General features: G+C 41.9%; 1 protein-coding gene across 1 annotated transcript in view; it reads left to right on the plus strand.

Annotated features, from left to right (window-relative positions):
- kiaa0825 (KIAA0825 ortholog) overlaps window positions 1-19,418 on the plus strand; it is a 99,791-nt gene that overhangs the window by 40,055 nt on the left and 40,318 nt on the right. The window contains 8 exon segments of the mRNA XM_034212705.1: window positions 327-506; window positions 2,620-2,850; window positions 2,938-3,242; window positions 3,461-3,567; window positions 5,953-6,002; window positions 6,005-6,090; window positions 8,098-8,253; window positions 9,721-9,815. Coding sequence (XP_034068596.1) covers window positions 327-506; window positions 2,620-2,850; window positions 2,938-3,242; window positions 3,461-3,567; window positions 5,953-6,002; window positions 6,005-6,090; window positions 8,098-8,253; window positions 9,721-9,815 — 1,210 coding nt within the window.

Genomic DNA, 19,418 nt, shown 5'->3' on the forward strand with positions numbered 1-19,418 from the left:
TGACATTTTCCAATGTGTTTTTGTATGAAGAAATCAAATATGCTGTTTCATAGAATATGGTTTTATATCTTTCACTACCTACATCCATAAGGTTGATATTTTCTGAATCGCAATTAAAAAAACTCACGGTGTGTAGGTGAGTGTAAAATGTGAAAACTGAAAGTATGTGTGCATATGACTAATCCTCTTCATCTCTTTCTGTATCCTGTTGTGTGTGTATTCATGAGTATTAAAGATTTCATAACTTCATTAGCATTTTTGATTTCCCACACATTTATTTGTATTATGCACAAAAGTGTCTAACTGACTCAGTCTTTTTTTCTCAGATATTTGCCAAGAGAACAGCTTAGAAATGTCTACAGACAGCTGCAAGGCCGGAGATGACTTCATCGTTGCATTGTTCAAACTCTTCAGTTGCCTGAATAATGTTCCAAAGGCCTTGACTCAGTCCCTTCAGCCATACCTGGAAAGGTCACGCATGTGGGAGCATCTCTACACACTGGCAGGTAAAGTAGCAACTAGCTGCTGCATAATGTTGCAGAACTGAAGTCCTGACTACAGACTTACCCTAACCTTAGGAGCTGCAGTAATGACCTACTATGCATTGTCTGCTTCAAAACCCAATGTGTTTTTGTGTTAATAGAAAATATATGTATATGTATCTATTTTTTTCTGATTGTTACACAGCTGTGTCTTGCTTGGATAACATAAAATGAATGTGGGTTAATGATTGAGAGACACTAAATACACTAAATACTCTAAATCTATTATAGATAAGTTTAATACAAAAGTAAATCTGACCCAATTTCTTTTTTCTAAGGGCCAGTGTTGACATTGCATGCACGTGAGCTAAATCACGACTTAATATGCTGTTACAGAGACTGCAATTACTCCCAAACTCTTCCTTTCTCTCTGCCTCTCTCTGGTACATGCTTTGATACAGAGCTTAATCAGAACTCCTGTGGAGTATGGAGCCCCTTTTGGTGGTGATTTTTATATCCTGGTTGAGTGGTAATTATTGTAGCATACATTAGGGTGATTGAAGAAGAGTATTTGGATGGAGACAGAGCAAGGGATGGGTCGACAGAGGGAACAAACCAAAAAGAGATAGTGTAAGCCAGGGAGAAATTCTAAAAGTCATCCAATCATCATTTATCCTCACAGGGTAATTAGTTTAATTATTTGACTGTGCCAAATCTTTGTATTATAACTTTGGTTACAGGATACCCCCGGTGCCCCCATTTCTATTTAAACTGTTCAACTTGAGTTCACTTTCATAGATTATGTTGAGAGTTGACTATTTCTCCACTTACACTGATGTTTCATCACACGGTAGCAGGTTGTTTCGAATCAATACTCCAGTCAATACTGTAGCGGGCGGTATAAACTCTGAGAACCAAGTGACTTTGAAAAATAGGTCTAGGTCTCACCTGCCACAGAGCGCTTCTCCTTCCAAAAGCTATATCATTTTCTGTTCCGCTCACCTCTTTTCTATGGGTCTGAGGTCACACATTTGTTAGGCCTCCCTGGAGATTTCAGTGCACTTCCAGCGTCGTCACAGCACTATATCTCTCTGTTGTAGCCTTTGGTTTTACAGTCTACACTGTAGGAAGTTTATGGGTGCCATACAACTTCATGCTGTAGCTGCTCATCTTTCAATATGAGAGAGATATGAAAGGGCAGAGCGACAAAAGAAGAGGTGCACCTGGAAAAGCTAGTACAACGTCTGCTGTCAGGCCACCTGGGTTTAATCGAGAACATCTGAATTTAACTTGACATTACTCGCTTTTACTGCACATACTTCAACAGAATACCTTAGAAGTCTGTTGATGGACAAGTTATTTATGTCTCTGTATTTTCCAATTGTTTGCAGAGGGGAGTCACCTATTCAGCGTGCTATGACTAGGGGCTATTGCATGTAACCCACTCTAATTTGGTAGCAATCATAAAACTTAATCTACCCTTCATTTTTATGTCAATATTATGGCATGTCGGTGGGTCTCTGACAAGTTTACAAGTCGAAACATTTTATGATTTAAGACCTTGTATAGTATCACAAATGTATTTTATTAGAACAGTATTAAATGTTCCTACACACAGTTGGAGGATTACATTTTGTATTGTGCACTGAGAGACTTCTTTGTACTATACGTCTACTTTTAAAATAATAAAAAAACAGGGTTTCCCGTAAAGCAGGCAACATTTTTGCTTATGGAATTCTACTTGACATCATATTCTGAAGGTTCATTTCTATTCATTCTTCTAAAGTGACTAGTGAGTTTTTCAGATGGTGGTCTCAAAAATAGGAAATTGTACCATTGTAGGTCAACTGCACTTAACATTTTTCGTTTGTTAACCTGGTTGAGTAGAGGTGCTTTATTCCAAAGTAGTTCATCTTTCTTTGTGAAGTCACCTGGGTGTCTTCTTTTTCACTGCATGGCTTTGGACCTTGCTACAGCATCACACTTGACACAGCCTTACACAAACCTGATGCTTGTTTATACACAGGAGAGATGTTTTCTTTTTTTATTGCAGCAGCATAAAAAAATCATTGATAGATAGAAAGGTCTTTTAGTCTAACTTATTTAACCGCTGCATGTCTTTTACGGTTTCTCTCAGACACGACCCGGGCTGTACCTGTAGTGATCAGCTGTGTCCGAGCGATCGTCACAAAGTCCATCCACAGCATCCTGATACACCTGGTCTCCATGGTGATTGGTTGGCAGACCACGGAGGAGCCTAGTGGGGCCTTGTTTAAGCAAAATGTACCAGAGAGCATCCTAGCTAAAATACCCAAGGAGTGGAACTACACACCACTGGAAGCACGCAGAAAGGAGACTGCCACTAAGAGTACGTATGTTGGTTGTCACATTTTCAAATGAGCAATACAACATCTGGTGGTTGTTTTCAAAAGCTAACATTTCTTTCTCCTTCCAGCTGTCATATCTGTAACTATCCAAGCCTTATCCCTCATTTTCACCAACCTGCCCTTGGCCGTAGCATCCATACCTCTCCCCATCCGCTACCTCTTCCAAGTGGCAGAGAAACACCTCTCCCAGCATGCTCGGCAGCTGCGCTTAATGGGCCTGTTACTCTGGGCCCTGTTAGGCTGTCTGATCCAGGGCCTGGAGGACCCTGACACACTAGAAGAGATCAGTGGTCTGGCCCTCACCCGTGGGGCAAAGGAACCCCTGTCCCTGCTGGCTGAGTGCCTACAGGCTACCATGGGCATTCAACAGAAGGTAAATGATCCGGTCTTTGTACAATAATAATGATAACAATATTATCTATAGTAACTAGCTGGATGTTTTTATTCAAAGTTGGTTAACTGAGAGCATAATACCAACCTGTTGTGTGTTTCAAAACCCTGATACTATCCTTTTAGGATATTGATGGTTGATTTAATGTTTGTGAACCATTCTGACTTATTAACCTTAATGGTCTGCTGTTTGTCTGACAGGGCGTTCCCAAACCAACAGTGCACAAAGTGCTGCAGACTCTGGAGGAGAAAAGACCAAAGTGGACAAACATGCAGCTGCAGAAAGCCCGCAAGCTCTGCTCAGACAGGTGAGAGGTCAACTGCGAGGATTTAGCAAGAGGTGAAGGTCAGAATGGTATTGATGTCATTTATATTACTTTTTCATGCATTCAGGAAAACACTATATTATGGCTATCCATCATTAGTCTCAATTGATATTGATTATTCATGTTGGGCTTCAACAAAAATTGTGGTATCATTTTTTGCAGATAATTTTGATCGTAAAAACAGCTTTTTATAAAGTGAATTTCCCAGTACATAATTTTAGTGATTTATCAATAGTAATTGAGATTGAAGGCTGATGAAGGAGGTGGTTCAAACTGATCAAACTGACTGATGGTGTAGTAAACTACTTGACATTCAAAAGAGATACTGAATACAACAATGAAAAAGAATGCAGCTCAGATATGCTTATTTTTAATTGAGCATTTAAATTCTGATGTATCGTATCATCAAGATCATTTTTCATGTTAAAGCTTCATGAGTAAGATCAATGAATCTCAGATGTGTTTGTTGTGGTAAATGATGGACATGTTGTCTGACTGAATGGACTGCAGGCTGGAGTGATGGGAAAACAGCTTTCACTTTGGGCGGAAAGTGACCTTTGGCTCGCCATTTTGTAGCTTGTTCCCAGAAACTGTGCCTCTGGTCGCTCACTTCATCATAACAAACTTTGGATACATCCATCCTCATAAAAAGGTGATTCAGTCCCGTACCACAACATGTACAAATTAAGAGAATGAAATAAATAAAAAAACTGATTAGATTACAGCCAGTTCTAGGAAATGCTGTCTGTTCCAGTGACAGGAAGAAGAAGGGTGAGATCGGGGGAGATGGGCAATGGAGGGGTGCAGAGGGGGTTGAGTGGAAAAGTGAAAGAAGAGTGATTATGTATCACCTGTCGGAGGCATTCAGTGGGATCATTACTATTCATTAAACTAACCTTCACAGTGAAGTGACGCCTGGCTTGTAAACAATCAGAATACAGTGTCAGAAAGAGAGGGGGAGAGAGAAAGAGAGACACTGGTGTAATAACTCCAAAAAACTACTGGCACTCCACTCAAAGCAGCTCACACACACACACACACACACACACACACACACACACACACACACACACACACACACACACACACACACACACACACACACACACACACACACACACACACACACACACACACACACACACACACACACACACACACACACACACACACAGTACACCCCTCAACAAAGAACATTTGCCCCTTGCGAGGCCTCCCATCTCTGTCCCCTCATCCCACTTTGCCTCCTTCCTTTCCCAACTGCACCCCCCTCCCCACGCCACCCACCTTGTCTTTGCAAAGTAATTTGTAGAGGAGAAGATTATTGTTCTCCATCATGGTGACCCTGGCTGGGCTGACGGGATGCATACACAGATGAAGATGAATGCAGTTATTCCTTGGCGGAGGTCTGCCTCTTTCAGGGCACATTGGCCCTAATGACATGATTGATAGGCTGTCCCAAATCCGGAGGGGCCCTCATTAATCACCCCGCTGACTGAATCCAATCATCTGCTTCACCTGCACAGTGATGGACAGGAAAGGATACAGCACAGGTGCTGACACGGATGCACAGCCACCATCGTCGACAACACCACCGCCGGGCCGTCTGCAAAAGAATGAGGGGATGTTCATGGACGAGAGGGGACTCCTCTTCCTTTGCCACTCTCAATGTCAAGCAGCCAATGGCTGGCTGACAGGCGACACCGTTTCTGCCACCTTATAATTACAAAGGGGAAGAGAGAGAGAGCAGGAACAATGACAGGAAGTGTATGTGAAGGAAAGGTTTGATGGACGGTAGGGTGATATCCATCCATACAGGAAGGGCAGGAAAATGATGCGGGCGTCTGCCAGGGTTGGGGAATGTACATGCATAAGGACCTTGACACACAGTAACACACGCTTAAGAACACACACACCAATCACTTTTAGTGCCCAGCATACTTCGGTTAAAATTCCCCTATGTATCTTATGAATGGAAATGAAAACAGTAAAGTTATTGTGTTATCTAACCCTTTAATAATTTGGCTGTTTTTTTACTTTCATGGAAGCCTTAACCTGAATGGTCTGAACGTTTGTTCAATTTTTTTTTTCTTCCCAAGAATTGCATTTCAAAAAACCAAAACAGATAATTAATTCTTATCTCAGGAGTCGTGTTTCAGTCAATTGTTTTTTGCAAATCCAAAATGGTGAAAATTGTACCCAAAATGATTCACTAAACTAAAAAATACTTTCTTAGCCAGAGGTGTAATAGAGATACAAGCTGACACCCCCCTATTCCTGTTTCCTCTCTTTCCTCTTTGCCTGTTTTTTCGGTCTTTGTGTTTACTCTCTCATCTCCTGCTTTTCCTATCTCTGTTTCTCTCCTAGTGTTTCTGAGCGAGGAAAGGAGAGCGGAGTCGCTGAACTGACTGAGCAGAAATAGGCCTGATGCTGCTGGAGGTCTGCCACAAAGCAGGTGGCAGCGACTACCTGAGGCAGATCTATCACATCATCCAAGGCAATGAGGTAGGGAAGCACTCCCTCTCCCCAGCAATTAGGTGGCTGCTGGCCTGAGGCCGCAGGCTGTTCAGGAGGGGGAGACGGAGGGAAGGGGGCTGCTGCTTGTGTGCAGTCTGCTTGTTCTGATCTTCTGTTGTTCAGGTGACCTCAAGGGTGCAAACCTACAGTGGTTTCCTGTGTTATACTCTCACCACATGTAGAATAGAGGGAGCCACATGGAGCTACCACATTCAGCATAGCACTCTTTGTAGGAGATCTGAGTGAGAAAGAGCAGCGGTTCTTAAAAAAAGTTTAACTGAATGAAATGTGCCTGAGTTAATTGAAAAATACATATATACATAGAGGGCTGGTAAAACAAGTGGGTTAAAGAGAGGACTCCTGGAAAGAAGTAAAAACGACATAAAAAGTGTAACATACAAAAACTTGCAGGTCATTTTAACTGGTTCTATAACACCTCCTCGGGTAACTCTATTTAACACTTCTTCTTTAGTTAAAATCAAACAAAAACATCCATTATCTACAGCACACTACATTTACATCCCACAAACAATCTCCTGCTACTGTATATCACAAAGGCAATAATATCTATACATTACCCACTGAATGACTTTTGGGCTCATGTCTTAACATAATGGCTCTTAAAAAGGGAAAGATTATCAATAATGGGATGGGGCCTGCAATACTCTGTACAAATATTATAAAAGATCAAAACCATATTGTGGATTATTCCAATTTCCCAATACTTTCCAACTTCCCCACCCTGTCTCTGACATTCAGGCACAATGGTTCATACCGAGGACATAAACCTTTTGGAAAAGGTGATGAGCATATTCTCATTTTGAGGAAACGATTAATCATATTGTACATCGGTTGGAACTCATTGGCAAATATTAACGGTTAAGTCTTTGTTGGAGAAATGTTCAAGGCACGGCAAGTTCATTTAGATAGCATTTATTAATAACAGAACAATTCAAAATTATTTACACAAAACATTTATAGCATGGAAACAAAGCTTCGTGTAAGCGCAAAATAAAAAAATAATAGATTCAGAGCCAAGAGAATAGAACATGAAATCAAGCTAAAATTAAATGGGAATAAAAAATACAGTGCATCGTAATATATATCGTATATCATATATTTTATTCATACTTCCTTAAAGAAGCTTAGACCTTCTCCTGCAGAATGCTATAAGAATCAATACAGTACTAATAGAGTTTTCTTAGCTGGGAAAAGATGGGCTGAAAGTTGGGGTGTTTCTTAGAGACATGGTCCTCCTATAGACTAGTCTATTAGGACACAGTGTGGAATATACATTATTTTTGCTGTTTTCGGAATCGGTGAACGGCTATAACTCTGCGTAGCAATTGAATAGAATGTGAATAGGATTCCCTGGCTCTGAGTTACCCTCCTGCTAGCTCGAGTATCTCCACTGAGCCAAGGTCGACGCAAGAACACGAAGGTCAGGGAGAGACCGGGCTGGTGGTGAGGCGGGGGGGTAGGAGGTTCAGAGGCCATGTCCAGCTGACGGATGGGAATATAGTGAATTCACACCGGGATGCTCATGTACTGTACATGTACGCACACACTTAAAGAGATGTACACATACTCATTACTTTATACTGGCCTTTATAATGTAGGCCTATGGTGATGTTCCTGAACATATTGGATTTTTTTATACTTTTATGAGGCTGATCAATTTGGATCTTGGAGAAATTGATTATGTTATGCTTTCATTTTGTCAGCAGTCCAACTGAATAATGAATATTGCAATAGTAAAGAAAAATCCTAATGTCTAGATGCTGAATGTCCTTCAGTATGCTCCATGAATCTTTCAGTCTGAGGAAGTTTTGTTTTAAAAGTAACTTTTTTGCCTCATTTGGTCTCGGTTTGTCAACCTTTTTCTTCACAGAATATGTTCTGACAGTCTGTCAGTCATGATATGTCTTTTTCAACCTCCCTCTTCTCTGTCTCTTTTGTTTTTCCCCTCTCTCTTCACTTCCGCCATGGATACAGGAATTACTGATGTCAAACCTAAGTGGAAGCACAAATTCGCCCAGTAATCCTCCTCACGTGGTGAACTTTGACCTTGGCTCTGAGAGTCGCATGGACCCTGACTGTTTCAACCCTCTCCACCAGTTTGATCATGTTGGCAAGAAGACGCTGGATCAGGTTTGTCAAGCATCTTTACAAGTTGTCATCACATTTTTATTTGGTAGCAATTTTTGTTTTTTTTACATTTATTCTACCTCTATGAAATGTATTTGATATTCTAGTGATCATTGGTGCAACTATGTGTCTTTAGACTTTGTACTGTGTGGATGTACTTTTGATGTGCAGGGTGGTGTCGTTTTTACTTCCTCCCAAGGCCACAAGCTTAATGTTGAAGGTTAGGAGCTGTTAGAGTCTCTAGTGAACTGGATACTGTGGCAATCTCTGAAGTTGTCAGCTTTCCTATTCTCCATAGGTCGCTACCTTTTCCAAGCAGCAGTTAGACTAGCAGGAAGAAAAGAACGCTTAAAAGGTGAAAAGATGAGAAGAGATTTATTTTTCCATAAAAATAATGTTAAAGGAGAGTGCAGTCTGAAAGTGCACTTCTTTGGAGCTTTGAACCGTATACCCTCTTACCCCAAACTATTCCCCAGGAGTGCCACCATGATGTTCAGTTAATTGTTAGATTTTCTTTTCCGTATGAAGAGGATAAGTTTAGCTACATGTAGTCCTAGCTAAAAGTGAGAGTTGTCAGCTTTCACCCGCCATGCTCATACGACAGATATAATACAAAACAATCAACAAAAGCTTGTATTTTCTCAAGAAAGGCTTGTGTGTGTATTTTTATTTAAACAAATATATAAGGATTAGATTTATACACACATTACATCCCTTGTAATGTAGCTCTGTTTGCTGCAATTGTTTTTCAAGAACAGACACGTTTTAATCCTCAGACTTGGCCTGTTTTCGGCTTATCACAGGAGGCTGCATAGCTTTGCATAGAAACACCCTATTAAGAGAATGATTAAAATGCCTTCTCCGCTTCAGGTGCCTGTGTTGTTTGTCAAATAAAATGGAGGGTGGAGGGGAAAAAAGTTACATCCATCAATCACCTACGAGGAAGGAGCTGAGAGGGGGGATGAATGTGGAGGGAACAAGTGGAGTTCTCCTCCTCTAGTCAATAAAACTCAGCCTGGAGTTAAGGTGACATTTTGGCAATCAAAGCAATCAGATTTTTATTTGCTTTCCCAATATGGTGCTAGTGCCAAGTGTGTTTGGGTTTGTTCGAATGCGTGTGTTTACAAAAAAGAGAGTAAGAAATGGAGGGAGAGGGGGGGTTGGCGGGGTGCCATTGAAGATGGTAAGAAAATAAAGCAGAGCAGCCACAAGAGTAACGACTCCCTCCCAAAATTGATTTATCTTTCTATAAATGATGGCTACATCCCCCCAAATGGATTTATAAATTAATTGCTGTCTTATTGGAATAAAAACCTTCTTGTGCGGACATGATTGATCGCCTGGTGTCGGTAGCCTGCGCTGAAGACCCCCCCTCCTCCTTTGTTAGTGGGTCCCAGCTGGAGCAGTAATGCACTGATGGTATTAACCCTGATTAATAACTAACAATACCCTATCCTCATACATCAACAGAGTGCAGTGGTCGAATGGGCATGGGACTGGCCAAAAGTGCTGCCAGCCTATCAGGGCATGAGTCAGATCACCTTCAAAACTCTGCTGGCCAACAGGTAAAACACTCATTTCACTTAATAGACACATGTCCACTGACAGGGGGGAGGGCGTGCAAACACAAGTGTCTTTACATGTACACAATGAGGCGTTCATTTGGGACTCCGGAGGCAAGTTTCCCTCCACCTCCAAATTCCCTTTTGACTTAACTTCAGTCCAGTCATTGGGGATCACATAGCCTAGCTGCTCCTCATCATAGGTACAAACTTCCACTTTGTTCAAAGGCCAAGGGCTCATGTGGTGTTTACCATTGAGGATGAGCTTGAGAAAGAACACTTTTGGAAAGTGTACTGGAGTGCCATAATACCCTGTGTGTGTGTTGAATCATGGGATCCTGTTTTTTTAATGCACATGTGGCTGACTGTTTGCATGGACAAAGTGTGTGCACATTTTGGTAATTGAGGTATGCCTTTTCTTCAGGCCTTGGAACAACCAGGAAGGTAGTAAAAGATTGAAACATTGGGGCTAGCTCAGAAGATGTTAGTGCCACCTGATTCCAGATTTGTTTGCCCAGGTCTACCACTCCTTTCCCATCCTCCACCTCCCCCCACTCTCCTGTTCTGCTTTTCAATGGGCATACATATTTATGCAAGTATGTGACACATATTAGATGGCAATTCTTCAGGCTGTTCCCTGTTCTCCATTCACAGCTGTCACGCTGCCAGCTATCAGGGAGCCATGGGGCTATTGCACCTTGTCTCCACGCCTACGCCCAATCCATTCTAAATCACCGCCATTGTAACACACATACACCTTTCTAACAAAGGGCAAGCTCTGCATCTGCCAAGGACACAGGTCTAATAAGGGTGAAGTATGCAGCTCTGTGCTGTGACAAGCTTTGTCGCCTTCATGCCTCTACCCCCTCTTCCCAAACACACACACACACACACACACACACACACACACACACACACACACACACACACACACACACACACACACACACACACACACACACACACACACACACACACACACTCCATTCTTCCTCCGCTTACATGATGCTTTGTTGCATGTTAAAACCGATACTGTCATTGCTTGTCTGAGCCAAATTAGTGTTAGGGTATACATGAATAGAAACCGAATGTAGTGGATATAAAGTCTGTTGGAGGAGAGAAGGGGGGGGGGAAACAGATTGGTCGCAGTTTGAAATAGTGACAGAGATCGAGAGCAGTCAATACTGCCATGGCACCAAAAAGTATGAGGAAGGATGGGAGAGGAAGGGGGTAAAGGTTATATAATTCACCCTAATCTCACAGTATCAAAATGTCTGAGATTCTGCCATTTGCCTCATTAGCCTCCCTTTGTTGGGCCAGAGGAGCAGATTTCATGGAGGATTTGGAGAATGGCTTTGGTTCTGCATGAGACGCTTGCACAGAGCAGGAAGTTAGTTTCACGCCTGGCGACATGTAAGCTGTCAAAGTTTTCCTCAGATCCATCTCCGACTCAAAAATATCTCTCAAGCTATAGAAGACCATTCACGAGATAAGCGCACTGATGTTGGACCCACTGATCCATTTGTTAGTGCAGATAAGGATAATGCTTTCTGCATAACGGCAGACTGAAGTGCCCTCGGCTGTTTTCACAGAGGCTTCACAACAATTGCTCTTTTACTCATTCCAGATGCTGGACAAACCAGAGGATATCAGCTTACACTTTTGTCCATGTTAATAATAATGACTCTGTCTTATACTGTATGAAAACACCTATCATTGTGACCTTGTTATGTTCTGTATATTCAGTCTTATGAGTATAAGTCTCCTTGAATGACTTCCCTTCTCTGTACATACTTTTTTTTCCCACTCCCTTGACTGTGTGAGTTAGCAGTGTGGCCCATTGGCCTCCTATATATTGTTACAGTGGCAGGACAGTTATTGTGCCCAGGGTTTATATCACATTCTAATGGAGCAAGGCTATGAGTTAAGGGCGGTAGGCTTTTACACCAGGGCTGTTAAATCACTGTTCAGATGACTTCATTAGCAGAGCAGGACACATGCTGAGACACACACACACACACAAACACACACACACACACACACACACACACACACACACACACACACACACACACACACACACACACACACACACACACACACACACACACACACACACACACACATTTTCACCCTGCTACCTTGACGATGTAGCCAGACAGGAGTAAGAGTGGATTTATACAGGTGTGTGTGTCCTTCTTTGTCACCTGTCACTTCAGTTCCCTCAGCACGATGGCTCATCCATCATCTGCAGATTGAGCTTTTCAGCAGAAACCAGACTGATTAATACCACCCTAGGACCCCCAGGGTTGACTGGCTGACTGGCTGACCTGACTTCCTGGCAGGCTGGAAGTTTGAATGGATAGATGGACAACTTGTGGGTGTGATAACTTTTAAGCCTGCTTATTTGCTGGCAGCTAAATGGCTGATTAACTGGGGCACTGCCTTGTTTAGGGTATGACTGTTCATATGGATGTAGCAAGCATGAATCAGTTGAATAGTGGATTAGTGACAGGCTGAATGGTGTTTTGACTGAATGGCTAGGTGGTTGACTAGCCTGTCGGCCTTTTTTGATGAATGGCAGGTTTGGAAAATGGATTGATCAAAATAATATGATTGACTGACTGGGAGGAAAACTGGTTGACTGAAAACCAGTTGGCTCCCAGTACACTTAATCTGTAAAGGATCTTTCTCTAGCGAAACTATTAGGTAATGATTTCTGTTTTTCTACTTCATTGCTTCAAATAACTCCATATTTATCTTCTAAACACCATCTTTCTCAAGTTAAATTCATTCAATTATCCTTTACAGATCGGATACTATGGTACTGTTGGCATTTGAAAAAGGTGTACTACAGATATACCACGTCAAACAGTATTCAATAATCAAGGTTCAGACCTCAATAGGACTACAGTGCAGATGTACCATCTTGACGTGTATTCACTCAGCTCCTTTGTAATGAGTCCTTAGCAGCTTTAAAGCAAGGTTCCTTTCATGAAATGCCTAAATCAATGACATTACATATTCATGTTAATTATGTGCTTGACGTTTCACCTCAAAGAAATTGCGCATTGAAGGTTTTGTGTTAATTCTCATGATCTACAGATTTACTTCAAATTATGAGTCATAATTTGCTGTAGAAGCAGGGAGTCAAAGTGTCAAGTGATTTAACTGAACCGAATAGTTCCTCTTCAAACACTGATCTATGGATCACTAATTTGCTTTGTCCTTGGTTACACTTTGAAATCCCCTTTTCTTTAGTGAACACTTGTAACTATCACAGCAGATTTTTTTACAGAACAGTGAAAAGCAAAACAACCCCTAGGTTGTAATTAACAGCAGCAATGCCGACCCATGTCTTTCATTAATTTGCTCATTGCGTTAAAAGGCCTTTATAAACTGTCTTTTATGTAATTTTTCTTTTCCATCCAAGGAAAATACATCAAATCTTTGAAAAGGTATGAAATATTGCCACAGAGAAATGCCAAGGTGACTTTTTGAGACACTTTCCTTGAGTCTGTATGTCAGAAGAGGTCCTCTGACCTGGTTGATAAGGGGTAGACAAGTATGAGGGATGAAGCTCGATGTGTCAAAGGGCGGCTCCTCCATTCCATCATAAGGACCAAATATCATTCAAGGACATTCACACCAACATCCCTTTTGCTGGTCTACTACTCCAGGTACTTCCTAGAACCAGCATGGGGCAGCAGACAATATACATTGACCAACAGTAAAGTTTGTATATGCTATGTCTTGTGCGTTAAAACATTTTCTCTTCTGAGAAAGAGCTAGTCATCACGATTTTATTTCACCCATTGTCAGTAAGAAAGTACTAACAGCATTGACCCATAGATTTGGTAGCTTAATATGTTAAGCTACACTGTAACTACGGAACACTAAAGCATTTCCTCTGCATTGTCTCATTGTTGCTGTTACCCCTCAGGTCCATAACAATAGCAGTTTGTGGAAAAATGGCAGTCTGTGGCATTCTCTTGCTTGAGCGGCTCCTTAAATTGCAGCGATAGACGCTTGTGCTTTCAGGAAGTGGGCAATCGCCATCTGTTCCTGGGCTCTGCCATATGGCAGGCCTTTTTCTCAGGGAATAAAATAAAAACAAATATGTCAGAATGTTCGTCTTCCTCCACGGACGCTGATCAACCTGGGGAGAAGCTGGATCTCAGTGTGTCTGGATTAATGGTCTTACTTTACGCTTCAGGGAATGAGGGAGTGCGTGCTTGCTGTTGGTGGAGCTGTGTGTGTGTGTGTGTGTGTGTGTGTGTGTGTGTGTGTGTGTGTGTGTGTGTGTGTGTGTGTGTGTGTGTGTGTGTGTGTGTGTGTGTGTGTGTGTGTGTGTGTGTGTGTGTGTGTGTGTGTGTGTGTGTGTGTGTGTGTGTGTGTGTGTGTGTGTGTGTGTGTGTGTGTGTGTGTGTGTGTGTGTGTGTGTGTGTGTGTGTGTGTGTGTGAGAGCATGAGTATGCCTGTTTGACGGTATGCACATGCTAATGCACATTTATGTACCTGGAAGTATCTCTGGAATCATTTATCTGCCTTAAAGGGTGATGTTACCGTACCATTTTGAGCAGTTGGGTGCCCTAGACTTGGACGCATTAAACAACACAGGAGGAAAGAGCTTCAAGGTTAGCCAGAGTGACATTTCATGGATGCCGCTGCCAAAGACACAAGACGAAACGCTCTCAAGCCATCATCAGGCTCTCCGTCTTTCGAGGCCAGAAATTCAAAAGACTTGTCACTTTTGAAAATCAGGAGAGTGTGATGTGTCATTGAGGAAGGGCTTCTTTCTTCTCTCGTCGATCCCCTTGTGTGTGTCCCCTCCACTGACTGACAGCTAGGGATGGGAGTTTGTGTTGGTGGAGACAGAATACATCTTTTGTCTGCTTGGTTATACATGGTGTGTATTGTCTTCGCTACCCCTGGACAGCACTGACACATTGAGGTTTTCATTAGCCATAAGCAGGTGGTGAAGGAGAGGGGCGAGCCTTTGTGCACGAGTCTGCTTCAGAGCCCGTCTGTGTGCGTACGCATCTGCACTGCACCAACGCGTACACTGTATGCATATCATGGAGGGCGTACATGTGTCTGCCTGCATGCGTGTGGATGTTCGCTCTTATATTTCAGTGTGTGATATTTGGAGGTTTGCTCCAAAGGCGAATAAATCAGTGATGCCTGGGATAAGGCCGTGGCCCCTCCTCAAACTGCACAGACAAGCTGAGAGGCTCATTAATCAAACGGCCAGTCACAGATGTGATGGCTTCCACACAAACCGCCAGCAGACTGTGAAAGTCACATCCAACAGAGTCAACTGTCAGCCAGGCAGGCAGGCCGGCCACACTTTTCCTCTCCCCCCTCTCTCTCCCTTTCTTTCCCCTCTGTTGTATTTATCTCTCGGTCTCCCTTTACCTCCTCTCACCTCCAACATGAGGCCTCTGTGTGATAGTTTGAAATATTTGTCCAGTCCCTCTAAAAACGATCTTGAGGGTTGAGACAAATGTATCTTGTCGGAAGAGAGTGTTCATGGTCAAACCAATACAGAAACACAAGACATTAGTCATTACTGCACATTGCTGTGTGTTTCAGTACACTGTACTTGTGGTTCAGTACAGTTGAATGATATATATTTTTCTACGACCTTGCCTATCCAGTTTTACATCCTGTTTCCTTGCGACCTTAATAAATGGCTAACTTACCATCCTATGAAAGTTGATATAGATGGCTTTGCACTGGTCAAGCCTAGGAATATATTTGAGTTAACTTTGAATAATGCATACATTCTGTTCTCTGTGTCCAGCTCTAAGTGTAAGTGCTGCTGAAACAGTAGAACTCTTCACCGAAATGAAAAAGTTAAATGTGCATCCTTAATGGATACTCAGCCCTGTATAAATGAGTTTGTCCATCTCTTTCTTGTTATCATAGTTATCATATTCTAACCAGTTCACTGCTACAATCTCCTCCTCCTCCCAAAGGAGTTGAATTAGTTACAGTTGTTTACAATAATGTCACTATTCACTGACAGGATTGTCGGTGTATAGTGCTTACTGTATGCCACAAGGCAAGCTTCTCAACAGGATTATCTGGTTATCCCTTGTCTATTGGGAACTGTCTGCCTTTTCACCTGACCTCTTTTTCACAGATATTGTGATTTCAGATAATTTCATAATATAAATAGCAACCTCTTTGATTATTCCAACTTCCAATCTTAGATGGATAAATAGTTGGGAAGACTTTGTAACACCAGTGCTAAATGAAAATACCACTTAATCTATTGCAAAGCCCCTCGAGGATGGAGAGAAATGAGGGATTGAACAGGGACAAAACAAAGCCACCCGTTCCTGATTAAAAAATGGCAAGTCCCAAGGCTCTCTGAATACACTGGGGTATTTTAATGATACAAATATAAAGACAGTGCTCCACATGGCACAGCAAAGCCATGCTTTTGTCTTCAGTTGATGTAATGGTGTTGGAGGGGAGGAATTTCTGTTCTTATGATGGCAGCATTCTGAGGATGACACCAATGCAGTATGCTCTTGCAAGATCACGTTTTGCTACACATACCTTATAAGCAAGTATTTAACTATAGGTTTTAATAAACATTAATTGAAGCCATGGTTCTGCAACTTTTTGGTCTATTTAACATTTTTGTTTTCTTTCAGTGTCAAAATCAGAAGCACAAACTAGTTATACATCACGTTGATGTTAGAGTAAAGTGAATACAAATATTGGTTTTCATCTCTTGTAAAAATGATGTGTGTCCCACATTAGATTGAGTACTGTAACAAACGGACTGTCGTATGAGCCTTCTACAGTAGAATCATATCTATTACTCTCTATCTTTACTATCTTTCCACACACGGTACCTTCAGGCATAATGTTACCATGGAAAACAGTTGGGAACTTTGTAGAAACTTTTGCTCAGAAGTTCTAGTATGTCCACTGGGTATTTGTTTTGGTCAGCTCCGTCAGCAAATTAATTTCATATTTTGCCCTTGGAACCAGTTTTGTCAACCAGTTAAGATGGACTGGGACTCAGTTCAAGACACGGTGTACTGTTTGACTCTGTTGCCATGTTTCCTGCTGATTTACTGAGTTGACTTTTTAGCTGACTGCAGCAGTCCATTGTCAAGAGCCAGACTGTGACCGTCTGTTCCAGTCCATCATTTTATTACTATGTTATACCATGTGCCATCTTTATTCAGACCCTCTGGAGGTGACTCTGAGTTAGGCTTATAGATAGCAGAATGTTTAATGAGTGTATTGAAGAATAATGCTGTTCAGTAATGTAATAATTCAATATAGAAAAAAAATAATGAATACACATTTTGTTTACTTAGTCAATACCGAGCCAAGTAAAGTCAAACGTAATAGTAGTGGTTTTGATATTGCTAATGACTAAATGAGTAATAGTAGTTTAACTCATACAAGGGCCATTTTAAATGTCAATACACATTTGCATATGTGTGCTGATGCACCATTGTAGCATAGGGGTTAGAGAGCTCATCCCTCTGCAAAAAGGTAAAGGAGCTTGATTTTATTTCTGTCAGCAACAAATAATTAATTAATTATTTTTGCAAGACTTTAATCTTCTTTACACTTAATTTCGGTATAAGTCACACTTAAAAAGGGCACCAGCTAAATACCTTTAACATAATTTCTGTGTGTGTGCACTCCTGTGTGAAGCTGTTTGACGATGAGGGTTTGTTTTTGGTGGTACATCACGAGGTTGTATCCTGTCGCCAGGATCATTAGCCCGTCGGCAGCGCTCAGGCTGCCCCAGCCAATCGCTGCTCTCCATGCGGCTCTGCCATTTGCATGTGGTCCAGGAAGAGATAATTAGAGGGATCTCTGCCTGTCACTGTTAATCTGGGTCTTAGTGAAGGGCTGTGACGCCGACATGCTGATGGTCTCACATGTCTACTCGCACACACAATGTGGAGTCATATTCGTGTAAACACATTGGCAACCAATACACACACATGCACAACACACAAACACCGTACCTGCGCACACACACCACACTCAGCACAGGAACACACTTGAAAACATGCACATGCCCACATAAACACTGTCTCTGGAATGATTCCATGGAGTGTAGTGCTCATTAAACTATCTACTTGTTTTACTTTTTCAGAAATACGTCGTCTTTTTGTCACATTTTTATCTAAAAAACTAGCATCTTACAAATAAATCAGAGCTGCTTCTCTATTGGTATGTGAATGATAGCATGTTGACTCAGTGGCTGTTTACACCAGTTGTACTATGCTGTTGACACAGGTTTTAGATTCCTGTTCTGATAGACTCTGCGCTTTTTTCTTCCCAAACAGGCAGAATGCTCAGTAAGCCTTTTGAACAAGCCCAGCTGTCAGCGCTATATACTTTCACACACACTCACACACACTCCCACATCGATATGCACATATCCGAACAAACATGTACATGTGCTCATGCGCTGGCACGTCCCCAGCCACACATGCCGAACACAGACAAACTCACTCGAACTCACTGATTGGCAGGCCTCCTGTTTTCCCATAATTCCGACTGATTTATCCAATCAATCTCACTTGGAGGGCTGCTTAAGCGTTGAGTAATATTAAGAGTAAAACATGCCACAATTAAAACATCCTTCAGGTAATTACAGAGCTGGTTTAGCAGCAAACAACTGAAGCATTTTATACATTCAGCATGTTGCCTGTGTGTTTTATTTGTACCTATTTGATATTTAATCGGAGGAAATGAGGTACATCTGTTAATGTTACCACCTTTAATGCACGTGTCGCATATTATGTAAAATATCATATCATTAGCTTAATGTGTCTATGCAAATATTGACTCGGTTCACCTAATTGAAAATCAGAGAGAGTGTGTAATGCTGAACAAGAAAACCCTGTGTAAAAATCTGGATGGATGTTCTTTACACCGCAACGCCTTTTTTCCACCCAATGACAGCATGTCCTTTTTGCACACTTTGGGACTGTTTAATGGTGCATGTTCAGAGCACCGTCGCTGACCTAAGCCATCCTGCTCTGTGACCCTGTGTCACCACTGATGACACATAATAGTTGACACTTGACTTTAGGGGCTCTTTAAGTGCCAAGAGTGCCCATGGCCCTGGATTCATATTCTAATGTGGTCATCTGCGCCTCCACCTTTCGTCCAGGAGCTCTCTTTACACTTGTCCCCATTTTATCTCTGCCTTTTTTTTATAACTCTCTCTTTCTTTGTCTTGTCTTACAGCGAATACACAAACACAATCGCAAACAAACACACACACACACACACACACACACACACACACACACACACACACACACACACACACACACACACACACACACACACACACACGCTTCGACATGCTTTTGCTGAATTGAAATAGTCTGTACCGCCCCTCCTGCCCCTGTGCCATTACAGGTAAGCACTGAGGTGCATTTGTCTTGACAGATCTATAGACAAATAGATCGAATACTCCAGATTGAATTCACCCTCTGTTTTTATATTCTTCTCTTGACTACTTTTCCTTCTCCCTCCCTTCTGATCTGTTGTCCTCTCCTTCTCTTTCCTTCTCGTCTTGTCTCTTTTCTTCACTTTCTTCTG

This window comes from Gymnodraco acuticeps, unplaced genomic scaffold, assembly GCF_902827175.1.
Source record: "Gymnodraco acuticeps unplaced genomic scaffold, fGymAcu1.1, whole genome shotgun sequence".
NCBI lineage: Eukaryota > Metazoa > Chordata > Actinopteri > Perciformes > Bathydraconidae > Gymnodraco > Gymnodraco acuticeps.